Consider the following 27,183-nt stretch of genomic DNA (forward strand, 5'->3'; position numbering starts at 1 on the left):
TATATTTTTTTTAATATATGTATGTTATTATTCTATTATTTTATTAATTTTCTTTTTAACTTCGTAGAATCTCTTCTTAAAGATTATCTTTGTTTTTTGTCAATATTAAGTCGCGCGTGATAAGAATGACGATGAAAACGGTTTTGCCTTGATAAATGACGATATGTCGCACTAAATAGTCACCTGTATTCTCGCCTCCGGCAGACCGATCTTGCCGGCGAGTCTCTCTCTGGCGAACACGTCCGGATAATGCGTCCTCTCGAACTCCTTCTCGAGTGCGTCAATCTGCTCGTTGCTGAAGCTCGTGCGGTTTCTCTGCAGCTTCCTCTTCAGACGTAGACGCGCCTGATCGTCGTCGGCGCCGCCCGACACGCTACCGGCGTTGCTGTTGTCACCCCCGCTGTTCGTCTCGTCCGAGTGTGCGCCACCCTCGAGCTCGGTTACTGTAACACAATAAGACGCAACGTGCACCATTATCAACGTCTTTTCACGCGAACGGGCAATCTTGTCTTTCATTCGTAGCAATTTTTGATTACAAGTTCCAACGTAACCGTCGTCACTGAAGTATCGTTTCTCGGTCTTCTTCAGTCGACAACATAATTTTTTGATTTTAAGCAAAGCAAAGCATAGCGTATGTTTTGCTATAGTAGTCTTTGTGTATTCTTTGTATTCTAGAATGGCGTATGGACTAACTTAACTCGGTCCACTGAGCCAATTTTGCACCAAACCAAACCTTTCATTCGTAGCACAAGTAATTTCGACATTTTTTCAGAGGACTTTAGAGGATTTAATATTCCAATTTCCAGGGTGAAAATGACTAAATCGAGAAAAGAGATATCTGTTTCAGGAAGAGTTAAAGTTGATTGTAACGCGTAATATCGAAGAGATGGATATTTAATCCTTGCCGGACTTTTTTACACCGATATGTGCGATTAACACGCACGCAACGAGCAAAATACATCGATGCGGTTTAATATTTCTTCGCAATCGTAACACATACACACACCGAGGAGATGGCGATGTATTATCAATGCCAGCGTGTAAGTGATAACGCGCCGCACGATTTGGCGTTTCGCGGCGCTTATCCTCTCTCCCTCTTGTCCTCCTTTCCCTCCCTCCGGCCTTCTTATATCTATTCCCACGTGCGTTCGTGTGTGTGTGCGCGCGCGAGTGTGTGTGTGTGTGCTGCACGTATACGTGCGGACGAACGCGTATGTGCGGACGAACGAGCGGTATAGGCAGGCAGGCGTCGCCGGGTGAACCTTATCGTCGGTTTCTGGGTGAGCGCGTCGAGGCGTCACCGGGTTTGCCTCGACGACGGCGAGGGGTGGCGCGAGGAGGTACAGGAGAGGACGCGCGATGAAGAAGGGCGCGCGGAGGGTAGGCGAAACTACCAGGCAAGGGGGTGCCCGATAAGACGACGGGCGTCCCGACGCCAGTCGCCGGCCACCCCACGAGATACGCCACTGTCATTCCCGCGACAGGACCTCCTCTACCTCCTCTTCGCTTCGGGAAGATCGGGTCTGACTCGGCGTGACGTGTTGCCGAGGTATTAGTTCCATTATACGGTACACGCGTATTAATTATGCAGTTCTTTTCTATATAATTTGATATTTGTCACATCCCAGAGTCGGGAATAATGAGAAGTCGCGATCATTCTCTGTGTTTCCTGTCAAAAGGATCACGCGAGACTTTTGATTTCCGTACCATCAGGTGATTAAGTCTCTCTGTCGCCCCACTTTGAAGTCACGTACCGATACATCGATGTTCTTTTAAGTCTGATTTCATTTTTAGCCGCAATGTAGCGGGGTCTTATTCTGTCGCCTCTCTTTCGTTTTTTTTTTTTAAACATGAATAAGTAAAAATGTTACTTTGTGTCCAGAGATTGATATTTACTGGTTACGTAAATTTTTGTATACTCACGAAAAAATTTGGGTTAAAGGGTGTTAACAAACAGTCGATCAATTCAACCCCTTTTCCGCTATTTTTTGTAGTACAAATAAATTTGTGATTGTTTTAACTGTATACTTTCGTTTGATTCACAATATCATTGTTTATCTTAATATTGCTCATCAAATATCAGTAATATGTTAATAAGTCGCAAAGTTAGCCTCGAGATTACGGAACATAGCGCGTATCGCGCGTACGACGATGTTGGTATCACAGGCGAAACTCTCGGAGATAACGAAAACGTCTGTAATAATCGTCGTATAGCGGTAAAATCCGGGATACATCCCCCGCGCATCTTCCTTTCGCGCTGCGCGATTCGCTCGAGGTAGCTGGCAGACGGCCACGCTAGTAGCGGCAAAGTTCTCGCGGCTGAGCAGGGGTTGGGTTCCCTCGAACTTCCTCCCCCGCGCGCGCGTTCAAGAGAATCGAGTGCGACGTTGGCGTACAAGTTCTCCGGCTTTCCCCCTCCCCTCCCTCGTCTCCTCTCCTTGTGATCCTCACTCCTCCTTTTCCACCCCCCGACTTCGTAACCGTGCGCTGCAAACGATATCTTTAGGGGCGGCCTCTCTCCGTCAGTATCCGCACCGCCACGGGGTTAACGCTACGAGGGTGTCTTAAGCGGTAATTAAAACCGCCTTATCCTACTCTCTCTCTCCTCCTCCTCCTCCTCCCTGTCCCCTCCGAAACTTGTGAAGCAACTTCGTGCCTTCGCGGTTCCCGGATCTCGTCTTTACTGTTACGGCCAAGTCGCGTCGCTGCTCATCGCTCCTACACGCGGTGTATTCGCGAATTTAACGCCGATGCGAAACTCGCCGCGAGCGACTGCCGAGCGTTTAGGGGAAGAAACCTGCGGAAACTGGAAGCTTGAAGAGAGGTGAAGCAAGGGGATTCAGCCTGACACGCACGGGGGATGAATCCGCGTTAAACAACAAAAAGTTTCGCATGGATCTCACGGTATACGAGAATATTAAAATATTTCCAAGTGAAAACATACTGATTAAATTATCGAGCGAGTTTTTAACATGCAACAAGAGATTTTTAATTAGTACCAGTTCGCATTGAATGCAACTTCAATGCGCGATAATAATTTTTATTTTTTTTTCAAATAGTACATTGTCTTGAAAAAAATTCAACAGTTGCGACAATAAATTGCCAGCAATATCGCGCGTGAAAAATAATCGAAAGAAGCACGTCGAATGCACAACGTCGAACGCAGCTCCGTCGTACGTAGGTTCCGCCATCACGCTCGAACGCGCGGCAGCCCCGGTTGGTGGATAATTCGTCGAAGGAAGATGCGAATGCGAGGGAGAGGGCAGGGGGAGCCGAGCGAGAGGAGAGAAGCTGCCTGGGTGGCATAAATTCCCCTCCACGCGCAACATGGTCCTACGGTTAGTCCCTGCCTTCCGAATGTTCTTTAGCGCGGAGATGAGCTTCTGTGCGGAGGGTCTGTCCCTTTTCTCTGTCTCTGTTTGCCCAACGCGGGAGATCACACGACGTTGTAATTTATTCTTTGAACTTAGTGTGTGTGCGTGTGTGTGCGCGCGCATGAATTTAATTTACATTACACATTTTACATTATCTCTTATCAGTTTTATTCAGTCTCGAGACACACATTTGCGCGAAACGCATTTTTGCGTCTTCCCGAGCGAAGTCGAAGCAACGACCATCGGAAGCGATAAACGACGGGGATAGGAGGACGTTTATATTAACGTCGATAATGGACTTGGTGGAGCACTTAGCTAAACACTGTAAAGACCACGACGGGAGAGAGAGAGAGAGAGAGCGTAAGTATTGTACTGGAACGTGCGCGACAATGCCGCGCGTTATTGCGAGCTGGTTCGCGTATCGATACTTTACTTTCAGTCGTCGCGCGCGGTCGAAGAAGGCCGCAGCTAGCAAAAATAACAAGAGCGGGAAAACAAAGGATTTCGACGGGGAAAAGAAATGATTTGAGTCGAGAGAACGAGAGGGACAGAAAGCCCCCCGCCTCTCCCTCTCTCTTCTCTCGTAAGAGTCCCGCTCGCTCTCCTGACTCCGCACGAGAGTCACTCGAACGAAAAATAAAAACTAAAAAAAAACAAGAGAGAAAGAAAAACACTCGGCAGGGGAAGACTCTTGGCTTCGAGGTCTATTACGTGGCCCTGTGACGGGGTGTGCGTGGAGGGTGAACTATTGCGCGGTCGGACTCGTGCGCGCAAGAAGTTCGAGATGGCATCGAAGGAAACAATGCTACACTTACGCGACGAAAACGTGCCAGGTAAACGTCCACTCGTGTGCGCCACGATTGTGTGTTCGCCGAACGAGAGAGCGAGAGAGAGAGAGAGAGAGGCACGTTCCCGCCCTCTTCAACAACGAAACACACTGGCGAACGCGAAGTGGCGAACGCGCGAAGTGGCCAACTTTCAAACGAGCTTCGCCGAGGCGTGATTAACGCGGCTCGTTTTCCGAAGAGAAACGTTTTGCGACTCGCGTGCGGTGAAAAGATCGAGCCCACTCTCTCGAGCAAAAGCACCTCTTGTGCATACGAAACTATATCGACGACGCAATTCGCGTCCGTCGTGCGCGCTCTCCTAAGCGCGCTCATTCATTTCTTAAATTATGTTTTGAATCCGCTCGCCCCGGAGCGGAGAAATTGATATTAAATGTAAAGCCGTGAGTGAGGGAACAAAAGACGCGCTTTTCGCTCGCACTTATTGCTTCACCCCCGAGTGGGTGAACAATTTGTTTTATTTTGTCTTTGCAAATTTTCTGGCAACGTAAAAAAAAAATTTAAATTACATGTAAATAAATGAAACCAACGAAATAAAAATGTAGTAAAACCGATCCAAAAGAAATAAACAAGTTCTACCATCAACGCGCGCTAGTGTTATTTTACGAAGCACTTGATTTCGCGGCTACGACACGTTTCGCTACGTGGAGTAAACGCTATTTTACGGTACACTAAGGCCTGGGATATTGCGCGGAGGGGAGGAAGCGACCGGCTAAGAGACCAGATGCACTCCTGAGTTGAATGGCGACCGAATGGCAGCGATGATACAGATGTTATGCGCGCGATGCTCACTCGGGTGAATAAGAGTCAACGTCAGACGCGGAAAGTCCGACGCCATTATTATTAGAAGGGGGGAAAAGGAGCCCGGCTAATAACGCGTAATGCTGACCGCGGCCGCCCTTCTCCCGTGCGTTTTTATTAGCATTTTAACCCTCCGCGGTGCGTATGTGAGAGAGAGCTCCCCTCTTCCCTGACACGCCATAGGTGCTCGACGCGCGTAGAGGAGAACAAATCAGGGAGGGGGGGGGGTTACCGCGTTTCGGTGTGACACCTCGCACCCTTCGGGGATGACGATTATCGTTTTTAACACGACTAGAAAAGCCAGTCGGGGACAATGACCGCGTCGCCATGATGCGTCGTGCAACGGCCATCCAGATGTCGTAAAAATGGCGCGAGCACGAGGGCGAGAAAAAAAAAAAGAGAGAAACGGGCGCGAGAGGGTGGCGCGTTGTATTTATCAGAATTTATCATATCACTCTCGAGTGGTTTGGAAACCAGATAGAAACATGGAAAATTTATTACCAAGAACCTCAACCGCGTGTGTTTCGATACTGATGTAACAGAATCCGGAAGAGATGTCGAGATTTACGAGGGATTGATCCAGATGACGATGTAAAGCAATGTGTAAGGACGATATCGCGAGGGGTGGAAAGAGGGCTCCTTTCTCGCCGCGAGATTGCTATCGTGTATCGCTCAGGATCGGATAGGAATAAGAGGCATAATCCGGCCTAGTCCCTAATCCTATGTACAAATTTATTGGATTTCTCTCTCTCTCTCTCTCCCTCTCCCCCCTTCCCGGTCTCTAATTCCAAATATGCGCGTCGAAACTTTCGAGCGCTTGTGGATTATTGACTCGCGTTGTTTCCTCGAAACATTAATTGGCGCGTTTACTCGGTAATAACGAGAGATATTGCCGAGAGATTGAAATAAAATTTTTCTCCGTTTATTTTTGTTTACAAAAAAATTGATTGAAAATTATTAAAATATTTTAGAATAAATAGAGCAATTTCTTTTTTTGTCTCATTTGTTATTACAATTAAATTATACAGAACTGTGTGACAGATCTCTCTCTCTCTTCCTCTCTCTGTCTATATCAAGTGCGAGGTCGCATTGAAAGAGTTCGCCACGTTGTTTCGCTGGTTTTGCCGATGACGCGCTTTTCGCGCGAGTTGAACGGCGGCGGCGAAACGGGGCGCGCTTTCCAGCCGTGTTAAATGGCCGGAAAGAAACGAGGTGTCGACTCCGGACTGGATTAAAGGCTAAGCGGTAGAATATGGACCTGTGCCGCCTGTGTGTACACCGAGCGAAACTGCTGTATAGAACGGGGATATAAACATCGCTAGCCAGTGGCACGTGAATGGGAGAAAGAATTTCGCGCGCGCGGAACTCGTCACATCTTTACGGCTATTCGCGTGTTGCAAAAATAATAAAATTCGCGTTACATCGTTGAACAACTAAATCGGTTGATTTAATCTTTTATTAATTTCTACGAGCGTGTGCTGTCGCACGAGTGGACTTACTCGGTGAGAAGCCAACATCTCCCTGAAAGAGACGCGACTGAATTACACGCGAAGGCGTCTTCGCGATTCTCCGAAGTGCATCAAAGGGTTAAACAACACCAAAGCGGACCTCGCGAGCTAACGGGAGGGTGATGTCGAATAAACGCAAAGGCAAATACGCGGGAAGGAGTTCGAGAATCGATCAAGCGAGCGGACAGACGCTCCGGTGAGAGAAAAAGAGAGACTGACGCAAGGAAAGCGCGTAAAACCAGGCAAAGAGAAACGCCGCCCGTTGCAGAAAGGAAAATATTGGAAAGTCCATTAGCAGCAGTGCAACCAGCCGTACATCGGAATACATAAGCAGCTCCTGCAACATACAGAAAGCGAGAGAAGAGCAGATAAAGAGAACGAGAAAGATAATGATAGCACGTGCTCTTTCGCTCTCTCTCTCTCTCTCTCTCTCTCTCTCTTTCTCTCTTTTCTTCTCTTTTTATGAGGGTTATTACGCGATTCATTTGTAATATTCCCCTCACTCGTTTTCATCTACTGCGTTTCTCCCTCTCGGGATTCCTCCTTCATTTTTCTTCAGTTTCGCTCAAAATTCAACGGAGACTCAAATCCGTCAAATCCTCTTTGCCGTTTTGACGATTTTTTTTTTTTTTTTATATTTCATCTTTTCTTTTATCTCCCGGCGGCGTTTCTTTTACGCATCATTTCAAATTATATGGCAGTTTGCACCTGAGGTTTCTTAAATCCTTTGTTTTCTTGCCGACGGTGGAACGCGTTAAATTGCGACAAATTTGCAGACACTGTTTTTTTCTCAATTTTTTTAACGCACGTCATATATTATTTATTACACTGTAATATAATATAATGTTACAATTATAATATTGATATTATTATTCTATTATATAAATTTTTAATTTATTAAGAATCGAGAAAAAGTCAGACACAGTTCAACTTTGGCGAGGAGAAAATCTTGATCCCTTAACGCGCGGATCGGAGCGCGTGTCCCGCGTTTCGCCAGTTGTCACGTATATTTCGAAATCGTTAGCCACGTCCGGGTGGCGCGTTAATTTGCTTTTTCTTAATTCGAGGCGCGCGTAACAATGATCGCCAGCCACTAAACGCCGTGAAATCGCTCGGCGATAACACGGATTTCGCGGCGCACGGAAACTCGCGCGATTACTTCCGGCCTCTTGAGCCGCGATGTACTTTTGCAAGTTTCGCCTTGAGACTTCTGCGCCCTCTCTCCTCCGCCTTCCTTTCTCGCCCTTTCGATCTCCCGCGCGACTTCCTCTCCCTCTTTCTCGATCCTCCGTGCGGGATGCGGTTAAGCTTCGTTTACGCGCGTCGCAATTCCTCTCTCTCTCTCTCTCTCTCTCTCTTTCTCTCTCTCTTACCGATTTCCTCCCCGGAGACTCTTCTCTCATAAATCTCGTAACGTCGCGGCTGGTTTTCCCCGATTCGCACGGTAGGTCGCGACAGACGCAAGGAACTCCGTAATTAGAAAAAAAAAGCGACGCCTCTTCCGATAATTTTCTGACAAAAAAGAAAACAAAATTTTATTTTCGCGTCAAGATCATGAATTTTTCCGGAATCGATGTTTTAAATAATTTTTAAACGAGCTCACGATGTTAGGTCGAGAGGCACTTCATCGTTAAAAATAGGCACAAAAAAGAAAGTAGACATTTTTTGCGACGGCAATTAACTGTTTACCAAAGAGGAGTTTCAAGCGGAGCTTAACGCGACACGTGGAAGACGCGCGTTTCTTTTAGATACATCGATGATGTAAGGACACGTAACGATCACGATGAAGAGAGCGATTAAACGAGGGAGAGAGAGTTGAAACTTCGAGGCGCGCTAAACACGTCGGGCAAACTACGTGGCGCCCGTACACAGTTGATTAAACCGGCAAACATTGACTGACTCCAGGAATTTCACGTTAACTTGCCGATGTCGGAGGTGTCTTCTCGACGCCACCGCCAGCACATTAATTTGTTCAGAACGCGACTCGAGCGTGCATGGTTTTTAAATATCTGAAATTATCCTTTTGATTTGTTTCATTTTTTTTCTCATACTCGCAAAATACAGGCGCACGCTATTAGTTTTTTTTTTTAATTTTAACGTGTTGTGTCAGTAAACACAATCTGTCACCGCGATGACAGCTAGTATATACGTCTTGCAAACCATATAATACACATTAGAGAGATGTCAGAAATAACGCATGAAGATCAAAGTCAAAAAATAGTGAAGGAGAAGTGGAAAACCAACACGTGACTAAAGTCACGTGTCTTTAAAACTGTCACTAAAGTAAAGTCACATGACAGGGAGGAGAGGAAAAACCACGTGACTACAGTCACGTGACTTTATTTCAGTTACAAAGAACTTCCTTTGTAATAGTGAGCATAGACACTGAAGAAGATCTCATAGTGGGTCAAAACGGTTGTCAAATTTTTTAATAAAGAAGAATTTTTTCCGAACATCAGATGTACAGCTCGTCATTGCCTCTTCTCCCTTTCTTCTTATTGGAATAATAATAACGTTTCTGCAAACGTGATTTTCTCACTTCGAAACTTTATCGTCGCAAATTAGAAGCTCAAATAAAAAAAACACAAGAATACTTTTGTTTTTAGTATTTTGTTCTGTAGCGATTGAGACGAAAACGAAATTGATCGGTCGTTCAGTCGTTCTTGAGATATTGCTCCGTGAAAATCTTCACTTTTCAATCGCATGAATTTCGATGATGATGATTTCGCATGATTTTTTATTTGTACGACATGAATCGAGAAACACATCCGAGAAACATTCAATCAGCGTCGAGATAAAAGCGGCAACAATCAATATCGAGAGAATCGATTGTGATTATTTACACACGCTTTTTTCTGGTAAAAAATCACGAAAAGTTGAGGAGTTCCAGTAAAAAAAATACCATTAAAAATTCTTTCATCGAAGAATGTTAATTAAAATCTCACTGTATAAAAATTAAAAATTTTAATTATGAGAAAATCAAACGAATCATGTGACTAATCGTCTGTTTATAATCGGAAAAGTCGCAAGAGAAAGATAATTGCGCGCTCCGAGCACACGCTTGTTCGATCTAACGAAGTATTTTGAAGCCGACTCATCGCTAATCTACGTGACCGCGAACAGCGCGTCGCGTCGATGCCACAGGTCGCGCACGACGGAACGGGCGACCGGAATGTAAATCAAACGCGGTTTCGAAACTCTTCCTCAGTGGCTGAATACGGTGGAAGGCCTTAATTCGTTTACGACTTGCAAAGCGGAGCCTTCTGGGAGCGCGCAACTGGTAGCCAAACAGTTTGCACGCCGTCACGCACCCCCGTGACACGTCCCAAGGGTGTGCTACCGGGCGACGCAAAATACCGCGATGCTCCCGCAATCTTGACGGATGAAAATTGGAGCCTTCAAGTATTTTAATAAAATTGAAAAAAAAAAACAAACCTATCACGGGAAAAAAAAGTTTTGCTATTATATGGCCAAGAGAAATCTGCTGACTGAGTCTATTGAAGGTTTTGCTTCATCAACAAAACGTTTGTTGGCAAAACAGAAAATTCAATAGGCGAATATTTTTGTTAGCCATCTTTCTATTCTAGTAAATCTTTTTTGTTTAAAAATTACAATTAATTGCGAATTCTCAGAAGGCGAACACAGAGATAATCTGATGTCTGCACACGTTGCTGAGAAATTCGTCAATAATCGCAAAACTGCGTATTCGTCTAGTAATAAGTTCGCGTCTCACAAGTCCTTCGAGCGTGTAATTATCTAGGACATGCGGACAGCGTGCGGATCGGCTCGTTTATTTCTCCGAAGACGCATCACGGATCAAAAAAAGATACTTTAGTCAGTCATTGTGAGTCGATGCGAGAACGTGACGGACATTGTCATCCGATTGCGAAATCTTTTATAGCGAATTCGCGCGAGGAATCTAGCTGTATAAAATTTCCCGTGCTTATCGCAGAAAAGAGAAACTTGCGCACGCGAGACAAATGCAATTTATCTCTTTTGAAGGACAAGTGTTCTTTGTCGTATAAATGCGAGTAATTAATTAGCAAATAATTTAATTTTAAATCAAATAATTACAGGTTACTTAAAATTTTAATTTATTTATAATCTCTTAATTTAATTTTCATTTAACAATCTTAATTTTGTAAAAAGAATTGGAATGACGACGCTACGCGCAAACGCGCATCTCGCAGCGCATTTTCACCACGGATACGTCTTAAACCCATTTCAGTACGTCTTTAAGATTAACCAATGATCTCTTTCTTTCTCTTTTTCCCTATCTGTCTGATCGATATAAAATTGCAGCGAAAACAAGGTCGCGCTCTACGCAAGCGAGCGCGGTGTGTTGTTGTTTCGCGTTTTCCCCGGAGGGATCTGATTGCAAACGAATGCGGCGAGGTTACGGTCTCTCCCTTCATAGACGATTAATCCAGTTTAGTCGCAGACGTTACAACGCCATGGGGTTCTTGTAAGCCGGAGAATCCGCACAAACGCGTCCCTCCTGCGCTTAAATATATTCAATTACGAGACTCGCAAACCTGTGCGCCCGCCTCGCGGCTCTCTCTCTCTCTCTCTTTTTCCTTTACCTCCGATTCGCTTTTCTTACGGTTCTCGCCAGCCAAAGTCTCGACTTTTCGCTTCCGTTTCGACCCTCCCCATTCCCCGCTAAAAACGCGAATTCACGCGCCGGTAAACTCTTCGGCAGACGGCAAGTTTACTTCGCTAAGATATACTACAGCACTGTCTTATCGTCGTAACCCTTTCTGATTACGAGAAAAGGAGGGAGAAAATTTCCGGGAATATTTATACAAAGTTGCGAAAGCGTCGAGATGTCACCAATTCCACGATATTTCCCGGTGTTTTCTGACAGACCGACTAGAGTTAGATGATAGAGCGAGGGACGTAGGGCGCAGCGTAAGAGAGAGAGAGAGAGAGAGAACGCAAATAAAAGAGAGAGAAAGAGATTGGGATGGAAAAGGGTCACGATATATTGGGGAGAGAGCGCGAGAGGAAAAGAGAGTTAAGCCTGCAGGCTGCAGACAGAGGCATCAGAGCAGCGGTGAGCAGCAGCAGCAGCAGCAGCAGCAGCAGCAGTACGGCGCAAAGCGAAAGCAAGAGGGAGACAGGCATCTCGCCCTTCTTTTGTCCCTGGGCTTCGGCCCGATATTGAAATGGAGTCGTTTGAGTGTGAATAATTTGCTTTGCCCGGGCCCACCCCTCTGCCGCCGCCGTCGTCCCTCTCCTTTGCCCGCTCTCTCGGCCCCGGCGACTACCACCGTGATCGGCCCCCGGTGTACCCTCCGTCGCCCCTCCGCGGCGCCCCTTCCTCTCCTCGTCAACCCCTCTGCAGCAACGCCACGTTATTTTGCGTCGCGTCGGTGAGAGCGGAACGTTTCGCGATTTCCGCGGTCTCTATCTCTCGAGTCGAGGCTCTTACCCAGATCGTCTTCTTCCGCGTGAGAATCGCAAGGGGGTGCGGACACGATCAGACGTGGAGTACGAAGAGTCTCGCACGAGCCTTGTTTAAAAATGTGTCTTGGGACAGAGAAGGCACACAACTGTCGCACAAGGTGCTCGGTTGCACGAAAATATGATAGAAAACATTTGAACGTCACTTCGGAACTTGATCGTTCACACGACCCTGCATCCGCATCGAACGATTTTCCGTTCTTCGTTTCTAAGAATGTTGATCGGGATCGGGTACACCGGCGAATTGATTAACACCAATCATTGTCACGCGCCGGCGAAATTCGCGCGTGGAATGGACGACACGTAATGCACGACACGCACGCCATGCGTAAACGAGACGAGGTTAAAATTACATCGACGTAATCGTCGCATAACGCGGCCTTGCCCCGACACGAAACAAGTTAAACATCGATCATCGGTCACGGGCGTTGCGAACGAACCGAAGATGGATTAAAAGCGGAGGCCGCAGACGCAACCGATGTTTTGCAAGTTAAAAAACTTATGAAGCGGAGCGAAATGTATTTCTCTCTCTCTCTCTCTCTCTCTCTCTCTCTCTCTCTCTCTCTTTCTCTCTGTACACGATGCTAGCTAAATAAAAACGTGTATATTTGGTGAACACAGGTGTTCTGTTTGTAAATTGTAATGAGCTCAGTTGAATAAAAACGTTTCGAAACACGAGCGTACACATTGATATGAATAATGATAAGTCATCTTTATGGCAATTTTATTTAAATCTTGGTTGTTTTGAACAAAAAATCCTAATCTTCAGTTTTTTCATTTTAAAACATATATATTACATATAATATGTATGTAATATATAATAATATTTATATAAATGTGTATGTATTTTATATAAGAGAGAGATAAAGACAGAAGTTATTTATATCACATGTATATAATATATATAATATATATATATATATACATATATATATGACTTGATTTCTCTTGCAATGATACATAATACATAAAAGGTCAGTACAACTGTATTGTATATATGAAAATATTGCACAACCGTCTGTGCATAAATTTCACTGTAACGCGGCGAAAGCGGTGTCGCAAACGCGAGCACGCATTAAATCTTCTCTGAATTTAATCGATGAAGCGCCGAAGCGCGATTTCGTTCGCTTTGTGCGGCCGGAACAAACTGCACAATGCGCGAAAGGCGCAGTCGTACGAAGAAGACGAAGAAGTCGTTCCCCGGGAACGTACCTCGTCGAGGAACGCTATCTTTTGTTGAAAAGGCGCTTGCTCGCCGACAAAGGCGAAGGTGAGCGCGGCGCGACCGGATGATGAGCCAACAATGATCGAGGATTCATCAGTCTTTTAAGAGGCCAATGTCATTTCTTCTCGGCCGACGAATGCGTCTCTCCACCCCGGGCCGCGGATTCTCCTTAGACATGCAGCGCGCATACGGGACACTGTGTATATAATCCACCGACGACGGGCGTCGCAAATCAGTCAGCTCGTCAAGTCAAACCAGCTAACCACAACATACAGCAATGAAGGTAGTCATATCTCTCATTCTCTTTGTTTTATTGTTTTCATTTGATTTCTAACACGCAACAATTTTTTGTGAAATTGTTCGTCAGCTTTGCGCTAAAAAAATTTGAATTTTTTTATACACCAATCGTGTAACTAAATTAATTTTCTAGGTACTCGTCAGCGTAGTTCTTTTGGCCGCCATGGTCTTAGCCGAGCCGCCGCGTTACCGCCAAGCTCAGCAACAGAGACAGTATTACTTCGCCCAACAGCAAGAGGAGGCCGCTCCCTACACCGCGTCCGGCTGGAGACCGGCTGGACCAGCCTTCAATCTCCCTCAGAGACAATCTCAGCGACAAAACGCAGCCCCGAGCGCGCCTCAGCAGCAATACGGAGCCCCGAGCGCGCCTCAGCAGCAATACGGAGCCCCGAGCGCACCTCAACAGCAATACGGAGCGCCGAGCGCACCTCAACAGCAATACGGAGCGCCGAGCGCACCTCAGCAGCAATACGGAGCGCCGAGCGCACCTCAGCAGCAATACGGGGCGCCGAGTGCGCCTCAGCAGCAATACGGAGCGCCGAGTGCGCCTCAGCGACAATACGGAGCGCCGAGCACGCCTCAGCAGCAATACGGAGCACCACCGACCAATCCTCAGCGAGAATACGGAGTACCTGAAGAGTCCACGACAACCGAAGCACCTAACACCACCGAAGAGGAAGAAGCGTCTACTGTTCAGGGTCTCACCGAGTCCGAAGTGAGTAAACTACATTTTATTTTGAGATTTGTATTTTTTGGGGGAATTAAATTTCAATACAAAAAATGTTCTAATTACAAAAAAAAAGTTTCAATTGCTTCTTAAAAAAAGAAAGTGTTTTATTGATTGAAACAATATTGACGAGAAAGTTATCGAAAATAGCTTTCAGTTCTGCACGCGCGTGTTTTTTTCTCGTTCTACGTCACGTTTATACGCGAGACACAGATTTATCATCTCGTCCTGACGAAGTATCGCGGCGCTGCTCGGCGTGCGATTGCAAACGGATTCCGCGGAATTTAAATCGGCACTTTCCGAAGCATCCTCTTTTTCAATCTTCAATGCTTGCCGAGGCGCACTCGTTCTCGCCGTTTCCTCCGCTCGTCCTAAAGACATTAGTATTCGAGGCGCCGTTTACTTTCGATCATGGGTCTTGTGCGTGTGTGACCGTACCGAATTCGAAGAGACCAGCGTGTGACACAACCCATAACACATTCAACCCGTGATTCGAGGTCGTCTCGCGAGTCGCCTATACACGCCGCCTCATATATCGACGAGTATCGGAAAACAGCGAAGAGAGAGAGAAAGATTGTTCTTTCACATCGAGAGATGCTCCTCAACGGAATCGCGCGTTACGTGCGAGGTGTGCTAATTACGCTTGGTTAAAAAAAATCTTTTGCAAGACTCCGCGTCGAATTTTTTAACGTGCTTGACATCGCGAGAAATATATAATATATATTTATTCAGATTTCTAACAAAAAAAATTGACAAAAGATACTTGACATTGCCCAAAAAAAATGAACTTCGGTTTTTGCATGTAAATTTGTCTTGCGACACAATATTCTTTCGGTAATGCGTATGTTTTTACATAAATACACATATTTTACACATTTAATCAATAATAAAATAATAAAATAAAATAATATAATAATAAACTTTGTGTAAATATATAAAATAAACACTGTAATATAAATGTACATTTTTATATTTAAACTGTATAAATATAATATTTATTACAGTTTATTAATTAGTTATAATATTTATACTGTGTAAATATATATGCATAAAATAAACAAAGTCTCATCTTTTCAGTCCGAGTCCGTAAGCGCGAAAAACGAGCTCGAGAATGAGGACGCGGAAAATGAGAAGCAACCCCAACAATCCGGAGAGTACTACGTGGCCCTTCCCGACGGTCGCCTTCAGCGCGTGCAGTACATCAGTCGTCAAGACGTCGAGGCCATGAAATATTTCGCCAAGATCCGCGCCGAGAACGTGGAGCCGCTTCGCGGACCGATCTACGCGTACACACCCCTGCAGAAGCTGCAAATCGTGCCAGCGAGCCTGCAGCTGTCGGTCGCGCCGGTCGCCCCGATCGCCGCACCTGCGGAGAACAAGCCGCAGAAACTTGAACTCGAGCCGGTGGCCGCCCAAGTGCAGTACCAATATGACAACGCCGGAGTAGTGCCCCTGAGCACCAACCCTCTGAGCACGTCCTACACCACCTACACGGCGAACTATCAAGCAGCACCGGCTGCCCCCGCAAGCGACAGATTTCTTCTCACTTTTCAATAAAGACCGAAATCGTCACGCGATAATCAAACGGTTCTTGTAAATTATGTTGTACATGTCACATAAGTTGTTAAGTGTGTAACTCACAATATTAGGCTAAGCTGACGACATAATAAAGCTGATGATAACAAAATTTTTCCTTTTTTTATATTACCTCACAATTTTATAAAGAGTGAGAAAATTATTTTTAGACCTAGAGTAGTACACGATGTAATGTAGTGATTATCGCGATTTGATTCCTTGAATGAAAGAACAAGTGAATGTTTGCTTCATTTATAAAAAAGACGCTGTGGGATAAATACTTCCTTAAGCGCCAAAAAATATCTTTATATTATTGATCTCACATATCCTCATGTACACTCTAATTTAATTAAGTATATAATTTGCGTAATTTTTAGTCGATGTGTAGAATTAATTATATTAAAGGCCCGATTCAGTTCGCCTTTCAACTGATTAATTATCCGATCAAAAGGAACCGGCCCGGAAAAAATCCTGAGAGATGTTGAACGGATTCAAACTTGAGACCTCCAATGTCTGCAGACTCTGCACTCAGGCCGCGAAACCAGTGGGCCCGGTCAATTACGTTGATATAAGTCATATCAATAGTTGAAAAACGATAACAAGAGTAGTGAAAAGATACAAAAAATAATAATAAGAAAAAATAAGAGAAAAAGAATAATAAAAAATTAAAAAGAAAAATAATACAAGAATAATTTTGACAGAAGGAGAGACAATTAAGGTGTTTAATGAAAATAACTAACTTAGCCAATACTTAGCGACTTTACGGATATTTGGAACTCGCTTCGCTTGGAGATTGTATATACATATTTTGCCGTTATTGCACGAAGAGAATAAACGAGCGCCTTTAGAAAACGATCGCGAGCGTAGACACGGACATGCATTGCCACGAGAGAGAAAGAAAGGGAGAGAAAGAGAGACTATCGGTATGTAGACGTGCCTAACCGCAAAATTCCAGAAATTTAATATCTCGCTCGGTGTAACCGGCAGTGAAGCTGGGCGTTTCATAAGTTCGCTCCCGCACAGCCAATCCCTCAACAGAATTCTCCCAAAATTCTGCAGCCAACGCGTTCCAACCCTCTCAAACACTATCTTCTCTCTCTCTTTCTCTCTCTCTCTCTCTCTCTCTCTCTTTCTCTCTTCCGTTACATCGCGCGCTTCCTCCCATTCTCAGATGTTCTTAACGAGTGCGGTCGATAGAAGGAACACGAAAATTTCAATAAAATAGTTGCACGATCGCACCGCAAACTTTCGGACGGATATGAATGTAAATATAATTTGCAATCTTATGAGCACAAAACGGTCTTTCGCAACATTCTCAGCGTTTTAATTCGAGCTGAAAAAAATTTATTTTAGAAAATATAAAAGAAAAAATCGTAAAATTCTGAAACCGATGTTGTATAAAAAAAAAAAAAAAATGAAAATGGCAATTTTAAATTCTATTCTCGGCGATATTGGGCACACTTGTGCGAGCCAGGTGAAAACTTTTAATTACGGTTTACCGTTCTTAAGAATTCAACCAAGCCGTCCGATGGCGAACAAAGGACTTTATCCTCCGGTAGGACGAAGTAAATAACCCAAAGAAGAACGAATATCCTCGCTGTGGGGCCCGCGGAGATCTGTCGTTCGATAGGCGCAATCGGCCGACTAATTAATCCGGTCAAGCGGTCAAGCCCAATTAAATTCCACCAGTCGGCCAAGCCGCGATCGCACGACTCCGCTCCGCAGAGGAGTTTCTTAATCGGGAATTTGGCTCCGGTCCCTCTCTTTCGCGCGCGCCTCCTTCTGCCAGCGTTTCATCCCCCTCGACCGAGCCGCTTTCTCCACGCAGGAAACGGGAAAGGGAATCGCTTCGGAAAACAAAGTTTCGCCCCGGGTTTCCATTCGTCGTTTTCCACGCACCACCGTCATCCCGTCCCGTTTTCTCGCCCCTCCGCGCCCCGTCAAGCACGAAAGCATCCCCGAAAGCCAACCAGCCGGTGCACTCTCCTTCCTACGGGATATTAATTTTTCGGTAAGTTACCGCCGCGTGCCGTTCCTTTTTTCTTCCGCGAATCCTCGTCTCCCTCTTCCTCATCCTCCACCCTATCTTTTTCTCTAGCCGTTGTTTCTCGCTATCCTCTCGTCCAGATACTCCATTTTTCCGTTTCGGCAATTTCTACGCGAGACAAATATACGCGACTTTTTCGCGACAATTTTGTCGTCCAACAATTTTCGTTTAACTATAAGTGATCTTATAGTTGACGGTCTTATTTAAGACAAAATAATAAATTTTTTTCAACTCCGAGGAAAAATCTTAATAAAAACTTGAAACATCTACTGACAGATTGTTTTGCGCGTGTTTAGAAAATAAAAAAAATATTCTATACATTGCAACTCTATTAGATGTTTAAATTATTAAGTTTTTTTATACTATCTACATGCAATTTTTTTCCGGAACTCGCTCATATTCTTAGGAAAATCCCAGATAATCCCTCAGCTCTTACCCGTACGCGTGTGGATAATATCGAAATGAAAAAATCTACTTTCATAATTTTTTTTCTCCGCCCAATTGCTCGTCATATTATATGTAAAATGGCTTTTTGTAAGCCTCATGCCGGATAATATTTTGCGATCTCTCTCTCGCTAATCATATAATTCATTCCTTGCGCGTTTGCAACGCGAAAAGCATCAGAGAGAGAGAGAGAGAGAGAGAGAGAGAGAGAGAGAGAAGAGAAGATTAATTTCATAATCCTGCAGGAATGTAATACGCGTATCTCTATCGAAAGCTCTGTGCGTCCCTTTAATTTGCACAAATCAACCGTGCTATCAAATTCATCGGAACACTCCATTCATCGAAATAAAATGGTTGCACTTTTTAATGTGCTTTTCATAATAATCACATTAATTTATGTATGTTATATATATTAATTATATTGTAATATATATTATTAATTAAGTGAGATTATAATTAATTACATATATGATTAATTTAGTTAGATTATAATATATTACTAATTATTATATATAATAAATAGACTTATATAGTTTTATAAATAAATTTACTTACTAATTAGTTTATATTTATTTTTATAAATTTGATACTACTGCTATTTTTATAACATTAAATTCAACACGCGTCTACCTTAGCTTAGACGATGACTCGTTCGTTGCGCGGCAGAGAAGAAAAGAAATCACATCCGATCGCGAACGCGGTCTCAGGTGATTCGCGATGAGAACAAAGACTCCGGGAGCGCGGCCAGATCGACCGTGAGAGACGGTAATAATTTCAAGAACACCTGAGGAGAGAGCCGAGATGGAAAAGACGACGAAGAGAGGGACGTCAATAAAAAAATGAATGGTAGAACAAAAAAAGGAAGAAATCGCGACGGTGGAGGGCACCAGGTATAGGGTAGCCAAGAAAAGACGCGGGAAGTCTCACACACACATACACACACACAGGGGTGACATCTGGCCGTGCGACAGTGATGACAGACGTCGATCCACCTCTCACGGGGGTAACTTTCCCGCTTGCGTAGTTTTATAGGAAGGTGGTGGCGACTCTCGCGTCGTATGTTTGTGTGTGTGTGTGTGTGTGGACACACACCGCGAGCCGGTCGTTTGTTTGGCCCGCGCACGGTGCCAGATTAAGAAAATAGCGGGAGGCTCCCGTGGCGCCGGGTGGGAACGCGGCCAAGCCAATGTCCCCGTCAGGTTTTCAGAGTCTGGCGAAGGAAGAAATACGAGCGTTCCTCGCGCATAGCCGGTTCAAAACAGTTAGCTTGGAATATCCGCGCATTGTGGACTTGCACCATAATTCAATGAAATTTAGGAACGAGTTTTTAGGAAAGTACAAATAATTTGTTTCCCCCCGAATAATTGTTTCCAAAGTACAAATAATTGTTGTATTATTTTTATGAACTTTCTAAAATTTGTTACGCGTTTACCATCTCATTCGTCTTCAATTATCTCGTCCACTGGCAACTTCCCGAAGAAAAGATCCTGACGCGAATATAAAAAAAATGTGTGTCTACGAAATTTCAATTTTCAAAATCACGTTTTTGCTCTTTCTCTTCGAGTTTCTTTCCCTTCTGTGTTCGAGGATTCTCTGCGCGGCCTCATGGAGGGTTGCAGAGACAACAACAAAAAAAATTGAGAAATACGGGAAGAGAGAGACGCGAAGGGGAACGTACGCTGCGCTGTGTCGCGTACGCATTCTATACGCGAACGCCATCGACGGTGATTGGAGATCCCCCGTCGACAAACATGTCGAACTCTTTTCGGCTCTTTCCAAGGCGGCACCTGCTTTCGCTCGCAACGACGACGACGACGACGACGACGACGACGACGACGACAAACGCCAGAGCCTTTGTGATCCTTTCTCCTTGTGTCGACGTATCCCTCGCAATTTTCACGAGCTGCATATATATCGCGCGCGCGCGCGCGCTCGCATATATATATATATACGTGCATGCATCGAACAAACGCATTGCGTCACAGAGCATGCCGATATTAAATTGAGAGGGGAGTGCCGAAAACAATGAGGCGAGCTATGACGAAAGAGAGAAGTCGCTCTTTCATTAATATCGCTGAATTAACAGGAATTCAACGGAGAGAAAGGGGATGTGTGTAATGTCTGCAGACATTGTTGTGTCCAGACGTCGATGGCAAATCGTGCGCGAATGTGTTTGCAATTAATATAATAATCGCGAATTAAAAAATTCACTTTTTCGAACCGTTCTCTGAAACGTTTCATATTGCGAGAAAATGATTTAAAAAAAAAAAAAAAAGAAAGAGAGAGAGAAATTTTTTTGCGAATGAATAAAACATGTGCGGGGAATATCGACATTGTGTTGCCTTGCGGCTCGTACCAGGTCGATCGCGAAATGAAATAATATGAAATTCCGCGCGCACGAGAGCCGTAATTCAATCGACGGGTAAACGCGCGCGTTTAGCGTGACTTCGCAATGCCGAAAACGTAACGCAACGTTGCGAGTGATTGATCGACGAGTTACGCAATCTCCCGCCGATTCATCGCTCGCCTACGTGCTACACTAACGCGATCGTAAGAGTCGGCGTGTTTTGTTTTCTCCTCCTCCCTCCTTAATTTTTTACAGGGAGGATTTCTCATTACGCGGTAATACGCGCAAAACGCAGTAACGTGACGTAACTGCACCCTCCCGGTTTGAGAAGGACTTGTAACTATAATTCCCCCCGAAGACGCGCGTCTTCCGTCACGGATTCTTCCACGCGAAGATGTTTTTTTTTTTTTTTCCGAAAAACTGGCGGTTTTGCTTCAACTCGGGGGTTCTCTTCGCTTACGCTTCACGTAAAATGTCGAGATTAGACTTTGAAATGTGAAATCTTTTATATCAAACGCGAATATATTTTATCGCGCTTGTAGAGATTCGTTTTACACGACCCCCGAAAAGATCCGAATTTTGCGACAACCATCGTAAAAAAGAGCCAAGATGTAAACAAAAGATTATAAAATCTATAAAATTAGAACCTGTTTTATTTTTAACCTCTGTGCGCTGTTTTATGCGATGCGAGTAGGCGTAATCAGTTACTTTGCGATATCACCCTTTCTCTCCCCTTATGCATACACACACACGCGCGCGCGCGCGCGGAGATGACGTAATTCGCATTTTCTCTTCGCGCTTCGTAATATCGTCTCTAACATCGGAATATCATCGCGAGTGTTCCGGTGAAATTCGAATCGCGTAAAAAGAAGGCGCTTTACACACGGCGCGCGTACATCTCTCGGTATTATTCATACACTCACGTCACGTACGTGAGTTCAACCCCCGCTTCGGGGGCGAGTGGGTACTCGTTCGTGTGAACGTTGCCTAAAAGAGCGTCGGTCGACGTGTCACCGCGGGTGGTGACTTTCTCTCTCTCTCTCTCTCTCTCTCTCTCTCTCTCTCTCTTTCTCTGTTCGCGTGTAGTATGTGTATATCGATTGGCATTACGAGGCAGATCAGTCAACCCTAGCCGTGTGTCTCGTCGAGGGGTCGAAGGAAGTAGCGTGCGAGGAAAGAGATCTCTCCGCCTTGTGCTGCTCCCTTTTCTTCCTTCCCCTGCTCGTTCTCTTTCTCTCTCTCTTTCTCTCTCTCTTTCTCTCTTTCTCTCTCTCTCTCTCTCTCTCTCTCTCTCTCTCTCTCTCTCTCTCGTTTTCTCTTCGCCGAGACACTTTGTCACCCTTTCAGGTGTCACCCCCCGTTCGTTTCCCTTCGATCCGGGGACCGCCGGCTGCTGAAGGCCTGCGAAGCCCGAAGTGACACGTGGGGGAGAAAAACGCGTCCGCAATTAGCGCCTCTTTATTCAGTCTCTTACGCGACTCATTGGAAATCTATGAAAAAAAAAAAAAGAGAGATGCGTCGCCTCGTCGGCACGTAAGTAAGTGTGACGCCTTGCGGTTGAAATCGATGGATATCGAAGAGGGGTATATCACCGCCCTTATCGTTCTTATGTCGCTTTGTCACCCCATCGCCGTTATTACCCCCCCTGCGAGATCGGCGAGTTGACGGATGCCCGTAAGGTTGAGCGGAGTCAAGAAAGAGAAGAAAGGAACGGAGAAAGGGAGCGAGAGGAAAACTTATCCTCCCGTTAACCCTCCCGTTTACCCGTCTGTTAAGGAATACGTCGATAAACAATGGAGGATAAAAACGAATGGAAATATTTGAAGAAAAGAGATTCTCTCTCTCTTTCTATATAAAATACAAAAATAAAAAATTCTTAAAATGAAATAAAAATTGTTTTATAAAATATTAAATTCTATTTGATATTTAAATAAATTTCTAATGTAAAATTTATTAAAATAAAATTAAGAAAAAACTTCTATGAGGAAACTGTTATTTTATAGAAAATTTTTACTATCTAATTCAGCGTCTGCAGCGTACATTTTTTTATATTTTTTAATATTTTTTCGTTACGTTGACTATTAGAGCAAGGATTATCGCTGCGCAAATTTCATCGGAGAATTCCGAACTGCCCAGGGATTTTACTGAAGCGAGAGAGCGAATTTGCCGAATGTCGGCCGTCGCAACGTGAGCGCGCGCGCGCGCGCGCGCTCGCTCGCTCGCATCCGCGCCACGTTCGGAGGAATTTCATCTTCAGATTCCGTTACATGTTTTGCGAACTGGTTCGATCGCGAAAGAATTTCTCCTCGATCGCGGTTTCCGCGTGCGGTCGAAACTCCGTAATGGCGAGACCGCGAACGGTCCGAGTGGAATGATTTGCGCGCAGCACACGCAGGAATTACAAAACCGAGGGGGCGGGGAAAACACCCTCTCTTCCAGCTCTCTTCCCCACATATTCCCCTCCTCCCGCGTCGGTTGCCCTTTTCCTCGCTTTCTCCACCTTTCCCTTGATACGTGCGGTTGCCGTACAGGGTGTTTGCTAATAGAAGCAATTTGGCGAACAGATCGATATATCGTACGTTTATCGAATATTTTCTGGTTTGTAAGAATATAAAATCAGTCTGGAAATTAATCTTCTTGCTGCAACGCGAGAAGAGGAGGCGTCGCGTATATCACGCGACAGAAAAAAGCACGTTCATGCGGCGCGGCAATTTTATTTCATTTGAAAATGAGCAACTTCGCCACAAAATTTCGACGTGATTCCGATCGCACGCGAGTCGACGGTCCGAAAATTTCTCGGTGAAGCGCCGCGCGGCGAAATCGATATCGGCGCCGGCCGATTTTACACATCCAAATATCGGACACAAAGGGGATTATGACGATTCGGATCCCGGGGATTACCTCCGAATACTATCTCGGATACGCGATGGAGCGGGGGAGAGAGGCAGGATCGGCGTATTGTTTTCGATACGCAAATCTCAACTGGAATTTGCGCAACCGGCGAGCGAGCACGAGAGAGAGAGAGAGAGAGAAAGAGAGAGAAGAGGAGATAGAGATAGAGCCGCGCCGCGCTCTGTACATTATTAATCGACACACCTTTAGTCAGCGGAATCTAAACGTCACGCCGCGTTAATTTATGGTTCATTCCGTCGTTTAAGCAAATTCATTCCTGGCAGCTTACCGTGTGCATCGCACACAATACCGTATAAATAAAGATTTGTGTAAATTAAGGCCGTGTGTTAACGAAAACTGGCCGGAGAAAACACGTAATTAATTGAAAATTTTCCGACGTTCAAAGACCGGAACGCATGAGAGATCCTAAAGTTTCAATCTTCGAACCCTTTGCGGCCAACAAAACTAGCGGGAAATAAAGGTTTTTTTTTTTCAAATAAAATTCCGCGTTAAAAAAATATTATCCTGCTCGTATACCACCACGTGTGCGTGGTGGCGTAATGCGTAACGACTGATTATCTCGGTTTTTCTCTATTGAGCGCGCGCGCGTCTCGCGCAAGTCTCTCGCGCGGTGAAGCAAAGCGGAAGACAAAGGGGACAGGCGTACGCGCGCGCGCTGCCGTACGCAATGCAACGCGCTTATATACCGACGCGCGGATGGACAGATAGGTAGGTAGGTAGGTAGGTAGGTAACCCGAGACTCGACGAGAGGTCAGCCTTCGTAGATTGACGGACGTGATAAATCGAGCCGCGCGGTGACACCAGGCTCGAGTGACGCGTGAGCGAGGCGGCGGCGATGGTACGCGACGCGACAACCCACTGACCTGCGAATCCAATGCATAGAGTTTCTCTCTCGTGGTGCGGTCTCTCGCGCGTTACGTATACACACACACACACACACGTGTATAATATAGGTGCGCGCGCGCGCGCGCGAAAGAGAGAGAGAGAGTCTCGTAAATATTCCTGTTTATACGTCACCCGCGTAATACCGAGCATCGTGCGCGCGGATAGTCGGGAGGGAGAGGAAAAGGGGAGGGAGGGAGGGAGAGAGAAAGAGAGAGAGGGTGCGGTATCGAGCACCGGATTCCTGAAATAGAACGAAGCAACGCGCGCGCGTCTATGACGCGATATATCCGGGTCGGGAGCCGGCGAGCGCTGTGCGGGAAATCGTGGTCTATCGAATTTCAAACGCGATCGTAAAAATGCAGCAGGCAGTCTCCCGGATTCGAGAGACCGCCGCGGCCGCACTCGCCGAAGACCGACCGCTGCCGCCGCGAAGAATCGGCCGCCGAAGATGAAGATGTCACGGCGTGTAACGCACGACGCGCGTCTTAAGTGCAAGTTTTTCATGCGCACGTGAAACTTATCAATTTTTTTTTCGAACAAATTTTCTTTGAAGAAAGCTGACGATGTCGTCAATACAAAAAAAAAACATTCGCATTTGTTTTACGCTTTGAGACACGATGTTAAATATCAGTGTGTCAAGCGCAAGTATTCGTGCGAACAGATTTGCATCCGACGCGACTTTGAGGAAGAACAGGGAACGGTCGACAACAAGGACAACGCGGAACACGACAGACGAGACCAGATACCGCATTGTACCGGTCGGTGATAAAAGCTGTCGCATCATTGCGGCGGCGCATATCTATATATATATATATAGAGAGAGAGAGAATTCGAGAAAGAGAAAAGCGAAGGCAGAGAAGGGCTGGACGAGAGAAAGAGAGCGGATGGAAAAAGGGATAGCAGAGCTCGAAAGATCGAGCTCGCGAGATAAAGAAGGTCGGACAATAATACCTTGGGTGCACCCTCGGTCCCGTGGTAGCGGGAGCGCAGCAGGCAGCCATTATATTGTTTTACCTCTGTATCTCGAGCGGAGATCAGTGAATATGCCGCGGCAGACTGAATGTACACACGCGTCTTCGATGAACAGAGAGACGAGGAAATCCGGAAGAAGGAGCTCACAAGGGAAACTCAACCCCGGGACGGGTGCGCGCGACACAAGGGTTGCGATACACAAGTGCATTAGTGAAATTGATGATAAGTTAGTTCGCGAGCTGAGGCGAGTACAAAAATGAGAAAACGCGACAGATGTTGTTTGTCTTCGCGCAAAACAGTGCGCACTAAATTTTTTTTTTTTTTTTTTCATAAAAAAATCAAATTTACGTAAAACGCGTTTATCGCGCGTATTCTCTTCGCTCTTTCTCATCCCGAGAGAGAATCAACAAACTAACCAGTTAAATAAAATTAGATCGAGAGAATTACGGAGACTATGAATTAATGCGCAATGCACAATGTGTCACAAAATCGCGACGCGAACTTCGCGCGCGTCAAGGAATTTTCTCATCGACCATTGAGACATTCACGGTACCGCGCGTATCAGCGATATTGAAGTAGCAGAAAGGCATTTGACATTCGGCGTTTCCTCCGTCAGCGACGCTCATGGGGGGGGAGAGGGGAAGAGGCTCGAGAGGTGAAAAAACAATGCCGCAGCGACCCCAAACCCCTCCTTCCCCTTCATTTCGATCACGATAAAGACTCTTTCCGCTCTCTCTTCCGTCTCCCTTTCGTAAACCCTCCTCCTTCCTCTCGCTGTGTCTCCCCCGCCGGCGTATTCCGTTCTCGCTCGGTGAAATTCTTCTGCATGCCTTTGCGTCGTTTCGTCTCGCGCAACGCGGTACAATGCAACCCCGGGACGCATTGTGGATCCAGTCTCTCACCCGACTGTACCCCGTTGACTGTTGTACCACCGGTGATGCGACTACGCACATCTAAGCTCGACCGATTGTGTTCCGAGGAAAGGCGAGCTTCTCTGTCTCGTGGACTCGTTGAAGATTCGTTCGATTGATAATACATATTGGAAAAACACTAGAACACACCGCATGATCCATCACGAAAATGAGTTTTTGTGTCAAAAACCTCGAAAATTGCGAGAAAATGTGACGAAGTAATTTTCATCGTCCGCGAAGGAAAATTTCTCTCTCTCTCTCTCTCTCTCTTACGTGTGTCTCTATATTTTTTTTGATAAAAATAAAAACGAGAAACAACGGCGCTTTCTGATCAATGAGAGGAATATGTGTGTGTAAAAAAAAAAAGAGATAAAAAAACGCGAAACTATTATTGTACCCTCGCCGATTGGGCTATTTATCTCTCGAACTTTTTATAGAAAGCGCGAAGAAAGTGTATAATAAACATACAACAACGCAGTGTCCGTTGGGCACAAAGGTATCGACGTTATCGGGGATATCGTGAGAACCGCTGAAGACTTAAATAACTCCCTTTGAGGAGATGCGCGCGTACATAGTAAGAGAGTACTTAGAACACGACGACGACGACGAAGGGTGGTTTTAACGCGTTGCGATAATTAATTAGAACAAAAGAGACACGCGCGAAGTTTGCACTGACGGGTTTAGATTCTCGGCGAAAGAAGCCTGAGGCAGAAATGAGACCGAAGGTTTCTGTTTGAAATCAATGCGAATTTTTAGGCGGATCGAAAAATCTTTTTCCCACCCTTTGGGGAGGGAACAAGTGCGGCGCCTGAAGCTCGGCGTGATGATTGCGCCATAATCTGCTTT

The 27,183-nt window shown here is 45.4% G+C and overlaps 2 protein-coding genes across 2 annotated transcripts in view; one reads left to right on the forward strand and one right to left on the reverse strand.

The window, feature by feature from the left end:
• LOC109852776 (paired box protein Pax-6-like) overlaps positions 1–27,183 on the reverse strand; it is a 49,986-nt gene that overhangs the window by 5,177 nt on the left and 17,626 nt on the right. Inside the window, exon 6 of the mRNA XM_020424257.1 lies at positions 184–443. Within this exon, the coding sequence (XP_020279846.1) occupies positions 184–443 (260 nt within the window). The remainder of the gene's footprint in view (positions 1–183; positions 444–27,183) is intronic.
• Positions 13,407–15,936, forward strand: LOC109852781 (involucrin-like). Its single transcript, XM_020424262.1, has 3 exons — positions 13,407–13,502; positions 13,650–14,231; positions 15,321–15,936. The coding sequence occupies exons 1-3, from the start codon at positions 13,497–13,499 to the stop codon at positions 15,798–15,800; spliced, it is 1,068 nt and encodes a 355-aa protein (XP_020279851.1). The 5' UTR covers positions 13,407–13,496; the 3' UTR covers positions 15,801–15,936.

Source organism: Pseudomyrmex gracilis, unplaced genomic scaffold (genome assembly GCF_002006095.1).
Source record: "Pseudomyrmex gracilis isolate BER0280 unplaced genomic scaffold, ASM200609v1 scaffold_35, whole genome shotgun sequence".
Classification (NCBI taxonomy): Eukaryota; Metazoa; Arthropoda; class Insecta; order Hymenoptera; family Formicidae; genus Pseudomyrmex; species Pseudomyrmex gracilis.

What these genes read in the sequence shown, in the direction of transcription:
- LOC109852781 (XM_020424262.1), top strand. An exon ending in AGGGTCTCACCGAGTCCGAA is followed by an intron (nt 14,232 to 15,320) that starts GTGAGTAAACTA and finishes TCATCTTTTCAG; the next exon opens with TCCGAGTCCGTAAGCGCGAA.